The 16,146-nt window shown below is 36.2% G+C and overlaps 1 protein-coding gene across 1 annotated transcript in view; it reads left to right on the top strand.

Moving 5' to 3' along the window:
• Positions 1 to 15,560, top strand: part of LOC115241830 (collagen alpha-1(IV) chain) — a 24,419-nt gene extending 8,859 nt beyond the window's left edge. The window contains exons 3-27 of the mRNA XM_029817770.1: positions 440 to 581; positions 1,159 to 1,425; positions 1,780 to 2,270; positions 2,502 to 2,636; positions 2,708 to 2,815; positions 3,042 to 3,263; positions 3,353 to 3,544; positions 3,610 to 3,726; positions 3,853 to 4,017; positions 4,232 to 4,534; positions 4,622 to 5,005; positions 5,638 to 5,844; positions 5,947 to 6,115; positions 6,260 to 6,387; positions 6,662 to 7,100; positions 7,369 to 7,718; positions 7,815 to 8,081; positions 8,164 to 8,335; positions 8,645 to 8,890; positions 9,086 to 9,451; positions 9,688 to 9,903; positions 10,184 to 10,555; positions 11,173 to 11,344; positions 11,801 to 11,915; positions 13,434 to 15,560. Coding sequence (XP_029673630.1) covers positions 440 to 581; positions 1,159 to 1,425; positions 1,780 to 2,270; positions 2,502 to 2,636; positions 2,708 to 2,815; positions 3,042 to 3,263; positions 3,353 to 3,544; positions 3,610 to 3,726; positions 3,853 to 4,017; positions 4,232 to 4,534; positions 4,622 to 5,005; positions 5,638 to 5,844; positions 5,947 to 6,115; positions 6,260 to 6,387; positions 6,662 to 7,100; positions 7,369 to 7,718; positions 7,815 to 8,081; positions 8,164 to 8,335; positions 8,645 to 8,890; positions 9,086 to 9,451; positions 9,688 to 9,903; positions 10,184 to 10,555; positions 11,173 to 11,344; positions 11,801 to 11,915; positions 13,434 to 13,691 — 6,003 coding nt within the window. The 3' untranslated portion in view covers positions 13,692 to 15,560. The remainder of the gene's footprint in view (positions 1 to 439; positions 582 to 1,158; positions 1,426 to 1,779; positions 2,271 to 2,501; positions 2,637 to 2,707; positions 2,816 to 3,041; positions 3,264 to 3,352; positions 3,545 to 3,609; positions 3,727 to 3,852; positions 4,018 to 4,231; positions 4,535 to 4,621; positions 5,006 to 5,637; positions 5,845 to 5,946; positions 6,116 to 6,259; positions 6,388 to 6,661; positions 7,101 to 7,368; positions 7,719 to 7,814; positions 8,082 to 8,163; positions 8,336 to 8,644; positions 8,891 to 9,085; positions 9,452 to 9,687; positions 9,904 to 10,183; positions 10,556 to 11,172; positions 11,345 to 11,800; positions 11,916 to 13,433) is intronic.
• The last annotated feature ends 586 nt before the right edge of the window (positions 15,561 to 16,146 follow it).

The raw sequence follows: 16,146 nt of genomic DNA, 5'->3' as shown, positions 1-16,146 counted from the left end.
AATACAAATATTATGAAACACAAATTTATTAAAATTCGTATCTTTTCTGATTTATATAAATTCTTCAAAATTCAATTTTTTGATATTCGTATATTTTGTGCTATTGCTCCGGAAATACCTCAAAAAATCTTTAATTCGAGAATTACTGATTGTAACTAATCACGGTTAAAAAACATCAACGTATGATGTTTTATAGCACGATACTTTTCAAATTCCTGAACACGTGGTTTTCTATCACGCATCGTTAATCGCGGTATTATTGTCCAAATATATTTTGCTCAGTGAGGTCAAACGACGATTTACAGCTTTTTTTCGTCGTACACATCTGTGTACCCTTAATCCGTCGCTGATATCTAGTTTTATCGACCGCAACCGGCACTACGTGTACTTTTCTGATTCTATATTTACGAAGCTTTTCATCTATGAATATTTGTTTTAGCAATTCAATCACACATCAGGGCCACAACCGGTCCTGCCGCTGGAACGAGGTGATATCGAAGGGCCTGCAAACAGTAACGATGATGAATACGACAGTTCGTTGGGATGGAAAGATTTAAACAGATTTATTACGGACAACGAAGGTACTTGGACAACATGCCGCCTCATTTTCGCTGCTATGATTTATGTGAGAAATAGAAGGATGTATAATATACAATTACATCTAGTCCTTCTTCCCTTGATCTCTTCAGAATTGCAATATCACTAGATAATAAAGAATTTGAGTTTTCGATTTTATCATAAGAATAATGGTATCGTTATCTATGATAATTTTACGATAAAATTAATGTCAATTTCTTACAATTAAAATAAATATTTGAAGAAGAAAAGAGAGAGAGAAGAAAGTGAGAACTTGTATAACAAATATTCATATTAAAATGTTTTTCTAAATAGCTACATTTTTGCATAAAAATTTATATTTGTTATTGCTTAAATAAATAAAAAGAAATCAATATATACTCTCTTTCTCTAATTGTAAGTAAATATTAGTATACTATGTTCCCCATGTGCAGAAAATTCGTCTTCGAGTTGAATATTATTTTCATCGCGTGCAACGAGTTATTGTTTCGTTCTCTAAAATTTGGCAGTATAAGGAGCGATAAAAATATCGGAAGCTACTATAAGAATTTCGGCATTGAATTTGTTGATTGGCATGTCTAGGATCCGAGGACCCGAGAAAACGAAACAGCAGTATCACGGCTGGTCATTACAGTCCCGACGAGAGGACTCGACAATGGAGTTATTATAGGAATAGGACCAATCCTTACGGTCAAGGTTATCCGAGCCGATATCCTTACGATCGACAATCGCAGGGTGGCTATGACAGATATCCTGACGGAGGCGGCGCGTCGGGATTAGGAAATGACGAAAATCGACCAGGTGGTTATCCTAACGGTCATGGCGAAGGATACTACGATACATACAGCGGTAATTAATCTTGACTCGGAAGATTATATGAGAGACGAATTATGTGTTCTGCTTCAAATGCCGAGGCTGATTTTATAAAAAAGAAGAGCTTTTTATAAAATATTTTTAAATATAAAAAAGGCTTATATAAAGGAAAAATATATAATTTATATTTTAGAGTATTATAGCTGAGCGAAATCACATACGCAGAATTTTTTTAGAAAAATATTTTAATCTTAAATCTTTTCTCTTCTGTAACTTTTTTATGTTCAAAAATTGACATTTTTTAAGATGTATTCTCAGAGATACACATTTTTACTTAGCTCGTTTTATTTCTCATTGGCTTAACTGTAATTATTCGTAATTTTCATGTAGGTGCCGGTGAAAGTGAACGAGGAGGAGGAGGAGGAGGAGGAGGTTCTTACAATTATGGCCAAAGAGGTTCCAGTGATCCTTATAGTGGCAGTTATGGGGGGAATTATGATGCGAGAGGTGCGGATGCTTATGGTCGTGAAAGCGGCGGTCGTGGAGGAGGAGATGCTTATGGTGGCGGTCGTGGCGGTGGAGAAACGTATGGTGGCGGTCGTGGCGGTGGAGAAACGTATGGTGGCGGTCATGGAGGTGGAGATACTTATGGCGGCAGTCGTGGGGGTGGAGATACTTATGGCGGCGGCCGAGAAGACGGAAATACTTACAGCGGCAGTCGCGGAGGCGGTTATGGTGGTTACGGTGGTGCCAGTCTCTCCACCGGAGACAACGAAAATTATCCAAGCAATTACCACGTGGTACCAATGCCTGGAACACCTAGTAATTGCAGCGGATCAGGATGCTGCGCACCCAAGTGTTTCGCCGAAAAGGGCTCACGGGTTAGTTTTCGAAAATTTTTACCATAGTTAAGACATCTTTATATATATATCATAATCATTTATTCTCACTCTTTTCGTAAATTACTTTTTATAAATAATCGAAAATTTGGAAAAATAAAATATTTTAAAACTATTTTTATCTTTTGTTAATCACATTTATAGAATTTTAATATCTTTTATGTAATTTCTGGAATTCTCACCAATAATTCTATTTATCATGATATTTTTTAGGGGCCTCCTGGATTAATTGGACCGCAAGGTCCTAAAGGACAACGAGGATTCCCAGGAGCGGAAGGTCTTCTAGGTCCTAAAGGTGAAAAAGGAGATCCCGGCCCGCAAGGTCCGCATGGTGTGAAAGGTGACAGAGTACGTGTTTCTCGTATGATGATGATATTAAACTCAAACTTTCTCCAAGGAATAATTTTATGTTATTAAAGGGAAAAATCGGTATGCCTGGTTTTCCCGGTATAAATGGTGTGCCTGGAGTACAAGGACCACCGGGATCTCCTGGTTTCCCCGGTCGTGATGGATGTAACGGAACAGACGTAAGTACTATTCGATAATGAAAGATAATCTTAAAATAATTACATTCTATAATTAGTTTAATTTGTATTTAATATCTCTTATTAAATATCTACTTTTTAAATTTGACAATCATCTAATAATAATTTTCTATTAACATGTTTTATTAAAAACGGTTATATTGTCAATATGTTATTAATATTTATGTTATTACGAGAATATATTTCAAGTTTGTAATATGCGTTTTAGGGTGCTCCCGGACGTGACGGTGTTCCCGGAGAACCGGGACCTCGTGGTTTTCGAGGAGTGTCCGGTCCTAAAGGAGAAAAGGGTCAACCAGCGTATGCTGGTGCTTTCCCCATCGGACAAAAAGGTGAACCTGGTATGGACGGTGTAAGAGGACCCCCCGGTCCACCTGGTTTGCAAGGAGACCGAGGCCTATCTGGCCCGAAGGGTGAACGAGGCCCTTATGTAAGTATCGCTCAAATTTGTCGATTATAGCTTCCTTAAAAATATTTCTTGCATATATATATATATATATATATTATATATAACTCTAGGGTACCTCCGGCATACCAGGTCCGAAAGGAGAGAAAGGTAACATGGGTCTCGGATTCGAAGGATTAAAGGGAGATAAAGGTCAAAAAGGAGACTCAGGACCTCCCGGTTCGACTGCGCCTATTATGCCGTTCTCGGGAGGAACCTCGGAAGTAACTGGTCCGCCCGGAGAACAAGGGCATAAAGGAGATAAGGTACATGAAAAAATGTTATCGATTTTGCGTTATAATATGTTCTAACTCGATTCTCTAACATTTAGGGTGAATCGGGACCGGAAGGGCAAAGAGGAGAACCAGGATTCATAGGTGATCACGGTATACCCGGAGGATCAGGTCACAAAGGAGAGAAGGGTCTTCCGGGAGCTCCAGGTATTCGTGTAAGTATACAAAATATTTTTTAAAATTTAAGTAAAAAAAATATGAAAAAATAAAAATAATATATGCGTATAATGAATAATTAATTCATTGTATTATATGAAAAAGAATCTTTTCTTCAATTTCAGGGTAGAGATGGTTTCTCTGGACCTCCTGGACCTCCTGGGCGAAAAGGTGATCGAGGTATTGATGGATTGGAAGGACTTTCTGGACGCCACGGCAAAAAAGGAGAACCTGGTCGAGATGGACCAATGGGTGTCCCAGGATTACGTGGACCTCCTGGACCACCGGGAGTAAGTCTTATTCTTTTAAATTTTATATATATACATATTAATTTAAAAAAATAAGATCTACATATTACATATATTAATTTATATTATATTAAGACACGTACAGAAAGGGACAAAGAGGGAAAATTATTTTTATAATTATTATTAGTATTACACTCACGAAGTTGATATGCCGTTTTTTAAATTGAGTATGATTTTATTAAATATTATGTTATAGGGTGGTAAAGGAAGACCAGGACCACCGGGACCAAAAGGTCCACGTGGTTTCCCAGGACCTACCGGACCGCGAGGAGCAGACGGTTTTCCCGGAGACCCAGGACCAAGAGGTCCCTTAGGCTTACAAGGAGGTCCCGGATTACCCGGAATTCCAGGTCCAGAAGGTTTACCGGGAGAGAAAGGTGGGAAGGGTGAGCCTGGTTTGACTGGATTTCCCGGAGGCCCAGGACCACGTGGATTTGACGGACCACCGGGACCAACAGGACCGCGAGGGCCGCCAGGAGAAAAAGGATTGTCGATAATGGTAAATATACAATTATGTATTTTGTCATTACGATTATTTTGCTGTGTTATTTGAGAAAGTAACTAAATCGTCACATATTTGGAATAGGGGCCAAAAGGAATGGATGGAACGCCCGCTTTTGATGGAGAAAAGGGTCAGAAGGGTGAACGAGGTTACGCGGGTGTCCGGGGCCGACCAGGAGATTCTCTGGATGGTATTCCAGGAGCTCCCGGTGTACCGGGTGAGACTGGAGAAGCGGGAGCACCAGGAAGAGACGGTATACCGGGTCTTCCCGGATCGACAGGAGAAAAAGGAGATATTGGCGGTCGCTGTATAGATTGTTTACCGGGATTGCGAGGTGAGAAGGGAGATCGTGGTACGGATGGTATCCCGGGTCTCACTGGACCTCGAGGACCGCCCGGAGAACGCGGCTTCCCTGGAGAACCTGGACAGGACGGATTACCAGGCACAATCGGATCTCCGGGACCACCAGTACGTTAATAATTCTGATTTAATTAATACATTTTTTATTATTCTGTGCTAAATATATTCCAGATATATATAAAATGTATGTTTTATTTCTTTAACTTTATAGTAACGTATGATAAAACAGTATGATAAAACCGTAGATTTTATTCCACAAAGTATACATATAACAAGAATTACGGTATATACATTTTAATTTCATACAATTTATTTGTAAATACATTTTTATAGCAAAAATATATTTAAATAAAAATTATTTCGAACAAGATTTTTACGTAAAAAAAGAGATATCGCGATACTGATATTGTTCTAAATTATATTATTATTACAGCATTTATATCTGCTTTACAGCAGCAGAAAGCTTCTCTTTGAACATTTAAGATACTTTTTTGTTTTTACGATAATTTTTCAAATCGATATTTATAAATCTATAAAATAAAACATTGCTTTTATTTCATTATATATATCAGATAATATTTTTTTATCTATATACTTTTTTATTTGTAAAATTTAATTAGAGAATTGATATGCATATACACATACATACTCATATATAATATATACATTATTATGTAAGATATACGTTATTGTAATTATGAATTCGCAAATAAAAAAAAATATACTAATTTTTCACTAAGGGAAAGGATGGTATACCCGGTGCTCCAGGACCTCAAGGAGAGTCTGGAACTCCAGCGACAGTGACATGGAATATGCTTAAGCTAGAAAAAGGTGATAAAGGAGCGCGCGGCGAGCCTGGTCGACAGGGCCCGCCAGGACCAGAAGGACCTCTGGGAGAGAAGGGAAGACCCGGATTTGAAGGATTCCCAGGACTTAAAGGCACTCCAGTAAGATTAATTTCTTAATTATTATTAATTTAAAAAATTATTAATATTTTTCTCTCTGGCAAAATTTCTATATATCAAATTAAAAAAATCATAATTTTTTAGGGAGATCGCGGATTCCCTGGACAGGATGGCGTTCCAGGAAGACCAGGTACGCCTGGACGCAAAGGAGAGAAAGGATTAAGCATAAAGGGTGAATCAGGAATACCAGGTAGACCAGGATCTGTAGGACAAAAAGGAGAACCTGGCCTATATGGTCTTAAGGGTGAAGCTGGTAAGATCTCGTCCTCTTTTTCAATTTTTATGTGTTTTGTTAGAATCCTTTACATATTTTTAAAAATATATCAGATATATATACATATATTTCTTTTTTACAAGATATGAAAGATACATTGATTATGAATTTTCCTGCAACTAGGTCAATGTCCGCCACTTAGGTTTATGAAAGGTTTCAAAGGCGATCGAGGTTTAACTGGAGACAAGGGAGAACTTGGACCACCTGGTAAAGATGGATTGCCTGGTGATAAAGGCTTGCAAGGTTTTCCGGTAATTAAGAAAACTAAAAATATTTGTGAAAAGATATTTTGTTTTGTCAGAACGCGATTATATATATGTGTATATAATCTTAAATATTTTTAATAATACACGTATGCGATTGATTTTTTGACGAACGCATTTTAATAAGTTATTTGATTAATACTTTAAATTTTCAATGTTGAAAAATAAACAATAAATCATTGAACTATTCACAAATAGCAATTAATATTACTTATCTACAAAGAACTATAATTTTAAAATAATGTTATTATTTGAAAATTAGGGTGCATCTGGTGTACCCGGTCCAATCGGTGCTCCTGGACCTGTAGGTGCGAGAGGTTTACCTGGCCCACGTGGTGATAAAGGCAACATGGGACCTATGGGATTCCCAGGAGAACCTGGTCGGGAAGGACCTAGAGGTTTCCCGGGTGCTCCGGCTCCGAAAGGGGACAAAGGAGAGTCTGGAATATCCGTCAAGGGCAGTCCTGGTTTAACAGGTCCTCCGGGTGAAAAGGGAGAGAAGGGTCTTCCAGGACCACCCGGAAAAGAAGGTCTAGTAGGTTATCCGGGATTACCAGGCTTTGCTGGCGACAAAGGAGACATCGGTGCACCGGGAATAAATGGTTTACCGGGAGCACCCGGTGAAAAAGGAGATACTGGTCCAGTTGGTCCACCTGGTCCTCCAGGTGTCGCTGGTCTTCCAGGAACCGATGGAAGCAAAGGTATGATGTAATATAAAAATTTTAATAAATTCAATTATGATATCTCATGACTTATGATTAAGTAAGAATATTCTTATTTATTACTGAGATTATAAACATTTAATACTACTTTTATTCTTTTAAATGCTTGTAATTTCAGTAAAAAATAAAAATATTTTTACTTGATAATAAGTCATGAGACGTCATAATTTAATTTGCTAAAATGTTTTTAAAAATGTCAATTTTTGTTAATGTTATTTGTTAAATATTAATTATAATTATTTTATAGGCGAGCCAGGATTACCGGGAGAGCCTGGTAGAGCGGGTCTTCCAGGATTCCCAGGCGCGAAAGGTGATCGCGGTGAACTAGGTATTGATGGAGCAAAAGGATATCCAGGCAGACGAGGTTTGCCTGGAACTCCAGGTAGACCTGGCACGGATGGTGAATTGGGTATAAAGGGAGAACACGGTGATAAAGGTTCGCCAGGATTCCCTGGATTACCGGGTATGGAAGGAAAGCCTGGTCGCCCTGGTATAGCCGGCCTGAAAGGAGATCAAGGACCAGTCGGTACGCCTGGTTTACCGGGACTAATCGGTTACGAAGGACCTAAGGGCGACACTGGATTCCCAGGACCACCGGTAAGTCTTTTTCATCTATTCATTCTATTTCATAATTATACACACATATTCATACATATATTATTATGTATATCCGACATTTAATTATGTAATCAGGGAAGAAAAGGAGAACCAGGACAAGTTTCGGAAAAAGGACAGAAAGGTGAGCCAGTAATGCCTGAAATACGAGGTCCTCAAGGCCCTTCAGGACGAGACGGTATTGACGGAGCAAAGGGAGAAGCTGGCAGACCAGGTATTGGTCATGATGGATTGCCTGGATTAAAAGGCGAACAAGGCACACGTGGTCGGGATGGATTGCCAGGATTTCAAGGTCAAAAAGGTGACACTGGCGTACGAGGATTCCCTGGAATAAAAGGCGATTTTGTAAGTTTAAATAATGTGAAACAAAAGTGTTAAAAAAAAATGTTATAATTATTTTATTTCTCTCCGTTATTATAATTAATAGGGCTCACCGGGTACACCCGGAGAACCAGGTTCGCCCGGGATAGATGGACTTCCTGGAGAAGTTGGCGACGTTGGACCACCGGGAGTACCTGGTTTTCCTGGGCTTGATGGCGAAATAGGTTCTCCCGGTCGGCCTGGACTTGATGGCGTTAAAGGAGATCGCGGTTTAATAGGTAAAAGATAAATACCAGATCTATATAAATGCCATTTAACGTTTTAACATGAATATAAGAACATAATATTTATCCAAACTAAAATTTTATTTAATTGTTAAAATTATTAGACTCTTTCACAATTAAATTAGATATATGCTAGATTTCTAAAATAATGTAAATTAGTGTTTTTTAATCATTTTACCTAATATTAAATTATTTCGTAATGCATTTTATATGCAATATAATCTAATAATGTTCTATCAATATATAAGAGTTGAACATATAAAATAACTGACAATAATTCATGTAAAAAAAACTGAATTTCAGGACTTGTTGGATTGCCTGGTATTTCTGGAGCATCTGGAGAAAAGGGAGACCGCGGTCCTCCCGGACCAACAATCCAAATTAAGGGTGAGAAAGGTGAGCCAGGTATATCTGGATTTCCTGGATCAAAAGGAGAGAAAGGAGATCAAGGACTAGTAGGTATAGCTGGTTATGACGGTGAAAAAGGTGACAGAGGTTTACCTGGATCAGAAGGATCTTCTGGGCCTCATGGTGCCCCTGGACCTAAGGGTATGTTCTCCAGTTATATAAAATTTCTTTAATAATTAAACAAAAATTATAAGACATTAATGTATATGTAATGGAAATCTGAAGAAAAATATTAAGCATACAATTTGTTATCTACAATATATGTTATAATAGTTTTATTATATTTTACTATATTTTGTACGAATTTTTATATGAAACATTGTACGTTTTATGAAGGTGAACAAGGACCTTCCGGAATTTCTGGCATCCCTGGAGTTACGATAAAGGGTGAGAAAGGTCTGCCAGGTTTGATGGGTAAGCACGGTAGAGATGGATTGCCAGGTCGACCCGGAGAAAAGGGTGAGCAAGGATTGCCTGGTTTGCCTGGACAGAAGGGAGATATTGGTCCTTACGGACCCGTTGGACCACAAGGTGAAAAAGGTAATCCAGGTCCACCAGGTCTGACTGGGTCATCAGGACGCGACGGAGCTCCTGGTCTTGAAGGTGTACCAGGGTTACCTGGTGAAAGAGGTCCAAAGGGTGATCAAGGACTGCCTGGATTACTTAGCCCCCCAGGAGAAAGAGGAGAACCTGGTCATCCAGGTAACCATCTTCACTAAACATTACTCTCATTTTTAATAAATGAAATATATATATAATTTAATAATTATTCTCTGAGAAAAATATTTTTCTTATTCAATAAATAATATGTTTATGCATAATAATATTCATTATTTCTCTTTTTCATTATTAAATCGAATATATCTACTTTTAAAGCATCATATCATAATATATTTAAAAAATAATAGACAATAATTTATTCATTTATTCATTTTTAGGACCAAGTGGATTGGATGGACCTGCAGGAGAAAAGGGTGAAAGAGGTTGGGACGGTGTTAATGGTCTACCTGGACCGCCTGGCGAGAAGGGTGATAGAGGATATTCTGGTGCAGTCGGATTGATGGGTGCCATTGGTTATGTAGGTCAAAAAGGTGAAAAGGGTGAGGACTGTATCGAGCCGCCGATGGGACCTAAAGGAGATCGCGGGTATCCTGGTATGTGCTCTGTTATACTTTCTCTAATAAAATGTATATTTTTTATAAGTTTATAAAAAATTTTAATATCTCTTGGCTTAAATTACTCGATGTTAAAAAATATAGCTTAAATACAAATGTTTCAATATTTTTGGAAAATTAATACAAAAAGAAAATACAAATTACAAAAAATAAAATTTCTACTTATCTTTTTATCTAAAAAAATATATTTGAAATATGATTGAGACTATATTATTTATACACGATGTAATTGAAATTATAAGCATAAACGTTTTCGCAGGATCATCCGGACCGCCTGGTCCCCCGGGAGAGAAAGGACTTTCGGGTCCACACGGTTTCCCCGGCTTGGATGGTATCAAAGGCGAGCAAGGTTTCATCGGTCCAGCAGGACCTGCGGGACTGCCAGGATTACCTGGACCAGTTGGTGCGCCCGGTCTACCGGGTCTTCAAGGTCCGGCCGGTTTGCCTGGACTTGTCGGAGAGCCTGGTGCACCGTGCGAAGCGACACCTGACTATCTCACCGGTATCCTTCTGGTCAAGCACAGTCAAAGTCAAACCGTGCCGGTTTGTGAGCCAGGTCACATCAAGCTCTGGGAAGGATACAGTTTACTCTACACTGATGGAGATGAAAGGGCGCATTCTCAAGATTTAGGTAAGCTTTTCGTATCACATTATCAATTTTTTTCAAAATAACAATTTATTTAAATTATATGATGTATTTAATAATATTTCTAACTCGATTTAAAAATAAACTATAAGTATAGTTATTAAGATTACGCGTCAAAATCATAAAAAATATTAAAAGATTTTGTTTCAATTTTTATTATAATATTTCTGAATTATATTCATAAATGCGTCATGATCCCTGGTCCGCATTTTCCATGCAATTTACGAGAGATTTACTAGATTTGTGCGATTAATCTCAATTATCTGCATTAAATTATCACTGCTGGTATTTGAATATTATGCACTTAAATTCATTATTCAGTGAATTTATATGCATCGTGCCACGTATTTTTATGCGATTGTTGATACGATTATGACTGTTCAGCATCTATGAAGCTAATGCATATTTGTATTTTGTAAAACAAGTCATGATTATATTTTTTTCCTGTGTCTCTGCATCGGATACTACAACCTACGAGATAAGTTACGATCTGTTGGTTTCAAAACATTGAAGAAATTATAATGGTGGCAGATTGACGCGCGATTTAAATTTTTTTTTTATGCAAACTAATCCAACTCGTTCTATAAATTATTGCAAAACAGGTTACGCCGGCTCGTGTGTCAGAAAATTCTCGACGATGCCCTTCCTGTTCTGCGACGTCAACAACGTCTGCCATTATGCTAGTCGCAATGATCGTTCTTATTGGCTATCGACCAATAGTCCAATTCCCATGATGCCCGTCGAGGAAACGGCGATAAGAGATTATATTTCCAGGTACGTTCAATATATATTATTGCGCGTTGTATCTCGCCGAGATTTTTGTTCCGAATGCACAAAGTTATGTACATTTCTTTAGAAATGGATATTTATAGAAGAACACAAAACCGAATTTTCTTTCAGTCACACATTTAAATTGGGGGAGTCGAATTTTCTATAGCAAAAACTTAAAGAAAAGTTTGTGTTTTCTCGAGATTTTTTTTTCTCTTATTTTCATATTATTAATTTTTATATATTAATAATTATATGTCAGTGTTTCTTTCAAATTCAAGTGTCATTCTATGATTAAATATCTGATTAAATTTTTTAATAAAATAAAATCCAATTTTTTGTAATAAGCTAAAAAAAAATTGTTTAATATGCATTTGTAGAAGCATCATGTGAGCTTGCTAATACTTATATAATTGTTCACATACAAGTTTACTTATTACAATTTTGCAATTTCCACGACAGGTGCGTGGTGTGCGAAGTTCCGGCTAATGTGATAGCGGTACACAGTCAATCGATAAACATTCCAGAATGTCCGACTGGATGGACCACTCTTTGGATCGGTTATAGTTTCATAATGGTAAGTAACTTTTTTTCCCTGAATTCTATTTATAATCCATAAAATAATATATTTTGCATTTTATATCAACTTTTGATGAAAATAAATGATATAATTTTCAGATTCACTTTTCAAGATATAAAAAAGTTATTAATATCTGGATATTCTGAATTACAATAAACATTTGATCAATTTGAAATTGCATATAGAAGATATAAAATATTGAATGAAATTAAATTATATAAAAGGTTAATGAAAAATATCGATCGAATTTGTTACAATGTTATAAAAATAGAGAAAATTAAAGCATTTATTATTCATCATGTGCAAAACTTCTAATGTGTGCTAACATTATTTTTAGAAGAAGAGGACTATATGTTTAAAATATTAATATTCTGTGTGCGGTAAATATCTGTGTTAGTTAAACAAATGATGTGTTTGGTGAAAAATCACATTTTGATCGTCTAACATTTATACGATTATTTTTTTCTACCATCATTTAAATTCAGAATTCGCTTCGCTATTCAATTCACTGCGCAGAGAGATCAATCATGTCCGAAATAAGGCAAACTTTCATCACTCAGGAGGCAAAGATTGTCTCTGCTGAAAGAGATCCATTTTGTCCAAGATGTTCTCTCTATATCAAAATTTCCCAGCGCTTCAACAATGACATTCGAATAAGCTAATAAGATGTCAGTTGTCACAGTTAGTCCGATTCTATTTTGATTAAGAGAGCATACTTACCCGTTTGAACCTTCGAAAAATGAGTACATTTTTTAGATTTTTTTTGCAGCGCAACGATTTAATAAAAATTTTTTAATTATTAAGTACTTAAACAAAAATTCTCAGCTTAAAAAAAAATTTTTTTTATAGTTATGCGAATATTTGCAGATTTTTATTTTCATGCACGGTGTGCATGAAAACTCGGGCTACGTCCGACGGATTGACTTCAAATTTTGCATGCGAGTTCCTAATAAGATTCCGCATCTGCTAACGAAGCCTTTTTTAAATCTGATTTTCCATTTTTTGTTATAAACAAAAAAAGGTGGACTTCTTTTCAAAAAAAAAAACGAAACTTTTTTTCAACACGCCATTATTTCTTTATTTTTTTAAATTTTGAAAAAACGCTTGGATAGCAAATAGTTATTCATATGTTTAATAAAAAAAAGCTTGTATTTTTTATTTCGAATATGATCTACGAACGTTTTTATGCGCACCTAAAATTTGAAGGATCTCTGCAAATATTTCCATAACTTTAAAAAAAAAAAAATTTTAAGCTGAAAATTTTTATTTATAAAGTTAATAATATTGTATTAATATTGTAAAAAAATTAAAAATTTTTAACAAGTCGTTGCTTTGCAAAAAAATCTAGAAAATGTACTCATTTTTCGAGGTTTCGAAGAGATATGCCCCCTTAAGCACAGAAAATATGGATTTGGCCCCTTACGATTTTGAGACCCGCTCAAATGTTAAAACACGCTCTTTAAGCTTACTTAAAGGAGATTATTTATCGAGAAAATTTCTTCGCGATCGTTTCAGCACACCGGCGCCGGTTCCCAGGGTGGCGGCCAGTCCCTGTCGAGCCCCGGATCCTGCCTGGAGGATTTCCGCGCCACACCGTTCATCGAATGTAACGGCGCTAAAGGACACTGCCATTACTATTCTAATCAGTACAGCTTCTGGATGGTTACTATAGAGGACGGCCAGCAGTTCAGGAGCCCCGAGAAGCAGACTCTAAAGGCGGGCAATCTTAGGACCCGAATAAGTCGCTGCCAAGTTTGTATAAAGAACACGTAAAACACACGTGCGCCACCTTTTATACGCAAAGAGAACACACACACGTACACACACATACACACTCTGTCCACCCATTTTTTTTTACACGAGAATAGAAGCGAAAATATCACTATGATTATAAACGGATAAACGGCGATTGAGACCGGAACGGAATTTCGTCAAAAGTTCAGATCTCGATGTTAGAGATTCCAAGCGAAAACGATCTCTATGTTTATTCGAGACAATTGAAAATGTAACGCGGAAAATTAGACTCGTCGAAATTGCGCCGGTTTCGATCCCTGATAACAAGGAAGAAAAGAGCGGTAACGTCACGCGACGGAACAACGGAATGGAAGTTCGGAGGACTCGCTTGATTCGCGTCGGGAAATAAAGAGAATGACGCATCCCTCTCTTTCTTTCTCTCTCTCTCTCTCTCTCTCTCGTGATTCCCTCTGCCGGATGTGTTCCGCAACCATGTCTTGTCTTCATTATTTCCTATCCCCCCCCATCCCTCACCGTGTCTACATTCTACGTCCCGGATAACTTCTTTCCCCTCGAGAGACGTCCTCCTCTCGCTCGTTACCCGCTCTTTTATCTTCACCCACGAGCGCTTCCTCTTTTTCGCCATATGTGTTTTTTCTCTTTTTTTTATATGTATAACTTTACAAGCAAGTGCCTCTAGCGTACTACTCTAGCATGTAAAATAATATATATTTATATCTCGTATGAATCTCGTATTTTTTTTTTTTTTTTTCGAAGTCTAAGTTTATCGTAACGACACTGCCCATATCCAATATGGCACATTTTACATATTGTATATTAATATAAACGATCTTAGCCTGGTAATCGTGTGACGCCAAATATTTAAATAAATAGGTATTTTGCTACGTAGCTAATAAAATTCTATTTTCAAACTTGACTGACTCATTTTTGCTTGTTTGTATATCCGACCTTAAATAGTGTGTAAGCGAAATTTTTGCATACGTTTGAAACAACGAATAATTTTTATGAGCTCTAAGGAAATGTAATAAAAAAACTGAAAAAAAATTCAATGCACATAGATCTATTAATTTAACGCCCGAGTATTTTGAAAATGGCATAAATGGCGACTGGATATCCATATCGATTATTGTTATATACACATGTCCTTTACACAATTTAATTAAAAAATGCAGGGAAAAGAGTACTTTAATAATTCTGCTCGTAGGAAATATTTTCTCGAGTTCCTTTTTGCGCAGCGCATAATTACTTCAAGACTTTAATTGAATCCAGGAGACGTAAAGCGCCCATTTTATCGTGAGAATAAGAGAGAAATTTATTCCCGCTAATCACTAACGTTAGCGTAGTTTATTTTATCTGTAGATATTGCCATATCTTTTCATTATATAGATAATAATGAGATAAAAATTTGTCAGCACAAATGTATGAGGTATTCGTTAACAAATATGTACATATACAAATGTATTATACATCCACACGAAGAATGTTTAATATATTTCTTAGAGAGTAAAAAATTTATTAATTTTAAAAGTTTTGTTATAAATTTCACATGAATGTATAATTTTGATTTATAATTAATTTTCCAAAAAGTGAACTTATTATGATAGAAATTTTAATTTCGGAGTTCCATTATATACAAATGATGAATAAGTGAATGAGGAATGGCTTGAAATTAAATTTTCGATAAAATTTACTCTACATTCATTAAAGAATTTCTAACTTATGAATCTCTCTCTCTCTTTTTTGCTCTCTGAGCCAAGCTAACTGCGTTTTGTGCATCGTAACACAAGTGTAATTCATTTTCTCATGTCGCACGCAAATAAATTGTCATCGGTGGCGATTTTATGCGTATGCTCAAACGTCATCTTGTTATGGTAATCTCTTCCCTAAGGAAAAAAAAAATCACTAGCGTACTAACGTCAAGCCACTTTAAAGTTTCGAAGGGCTGTCTTCGTGTTAAGAAAGTTAAAATGCTCACGGAATTCTGTAAGAGACTGATCAAGATCAATGTCAGTCAAAAGCCGTTTAACTGACCTGCTGAAAAAGATTTTAGATCTCTTATGAGTTTGGAATTTACGAAATGGAATAAGCGAAAAATAATAATAACAATTCTTTTATATTATTTTATATATGTTTCCTTTAAATAAATATTTTCAATATTTCGATTCCCATGATAACAGGTAACGTATTTATTACGGTGCAATAACATGTGATATTTCTATCACTAAAATCTTTAGATTTTATCGAAACGATTAAAAATTAGTTCGTCACTCGGATAATGTAGCGCGACTATAACTAAAATTCATATTTAAGTATATATAAAATCCGATTTTCTCGAAAATTATCTGAAAATTGTCGATACAAAATCGATATTTCGCTTAATAGATAAAATATTTAATTAGTATTTAATATTAATTACTTACAATAGAATATCTGCGAATATTAATTTTCTCTATATTATATTTTAAGAAAAAAA

This window comes from Formica exsecta, unplaced genomic scaffold, assembly GCF_003651465.1.
Source record: "Formica exsecta isolate Colony F162 unplaced genomic scaffold, ASM365146v1 scaffold512, whole genome shotgun sequence".
Lineage (NCBI taxonomy): Eukaryota > Metazoa > Arthropoda > Insecta > Hymenoptera > Formicidae > Formica > Formica exsecta.
Note: the sequence above shows the minus strand (reverse complement) of the source record. Positions and strands in the feature narration are given on the sequence as shown.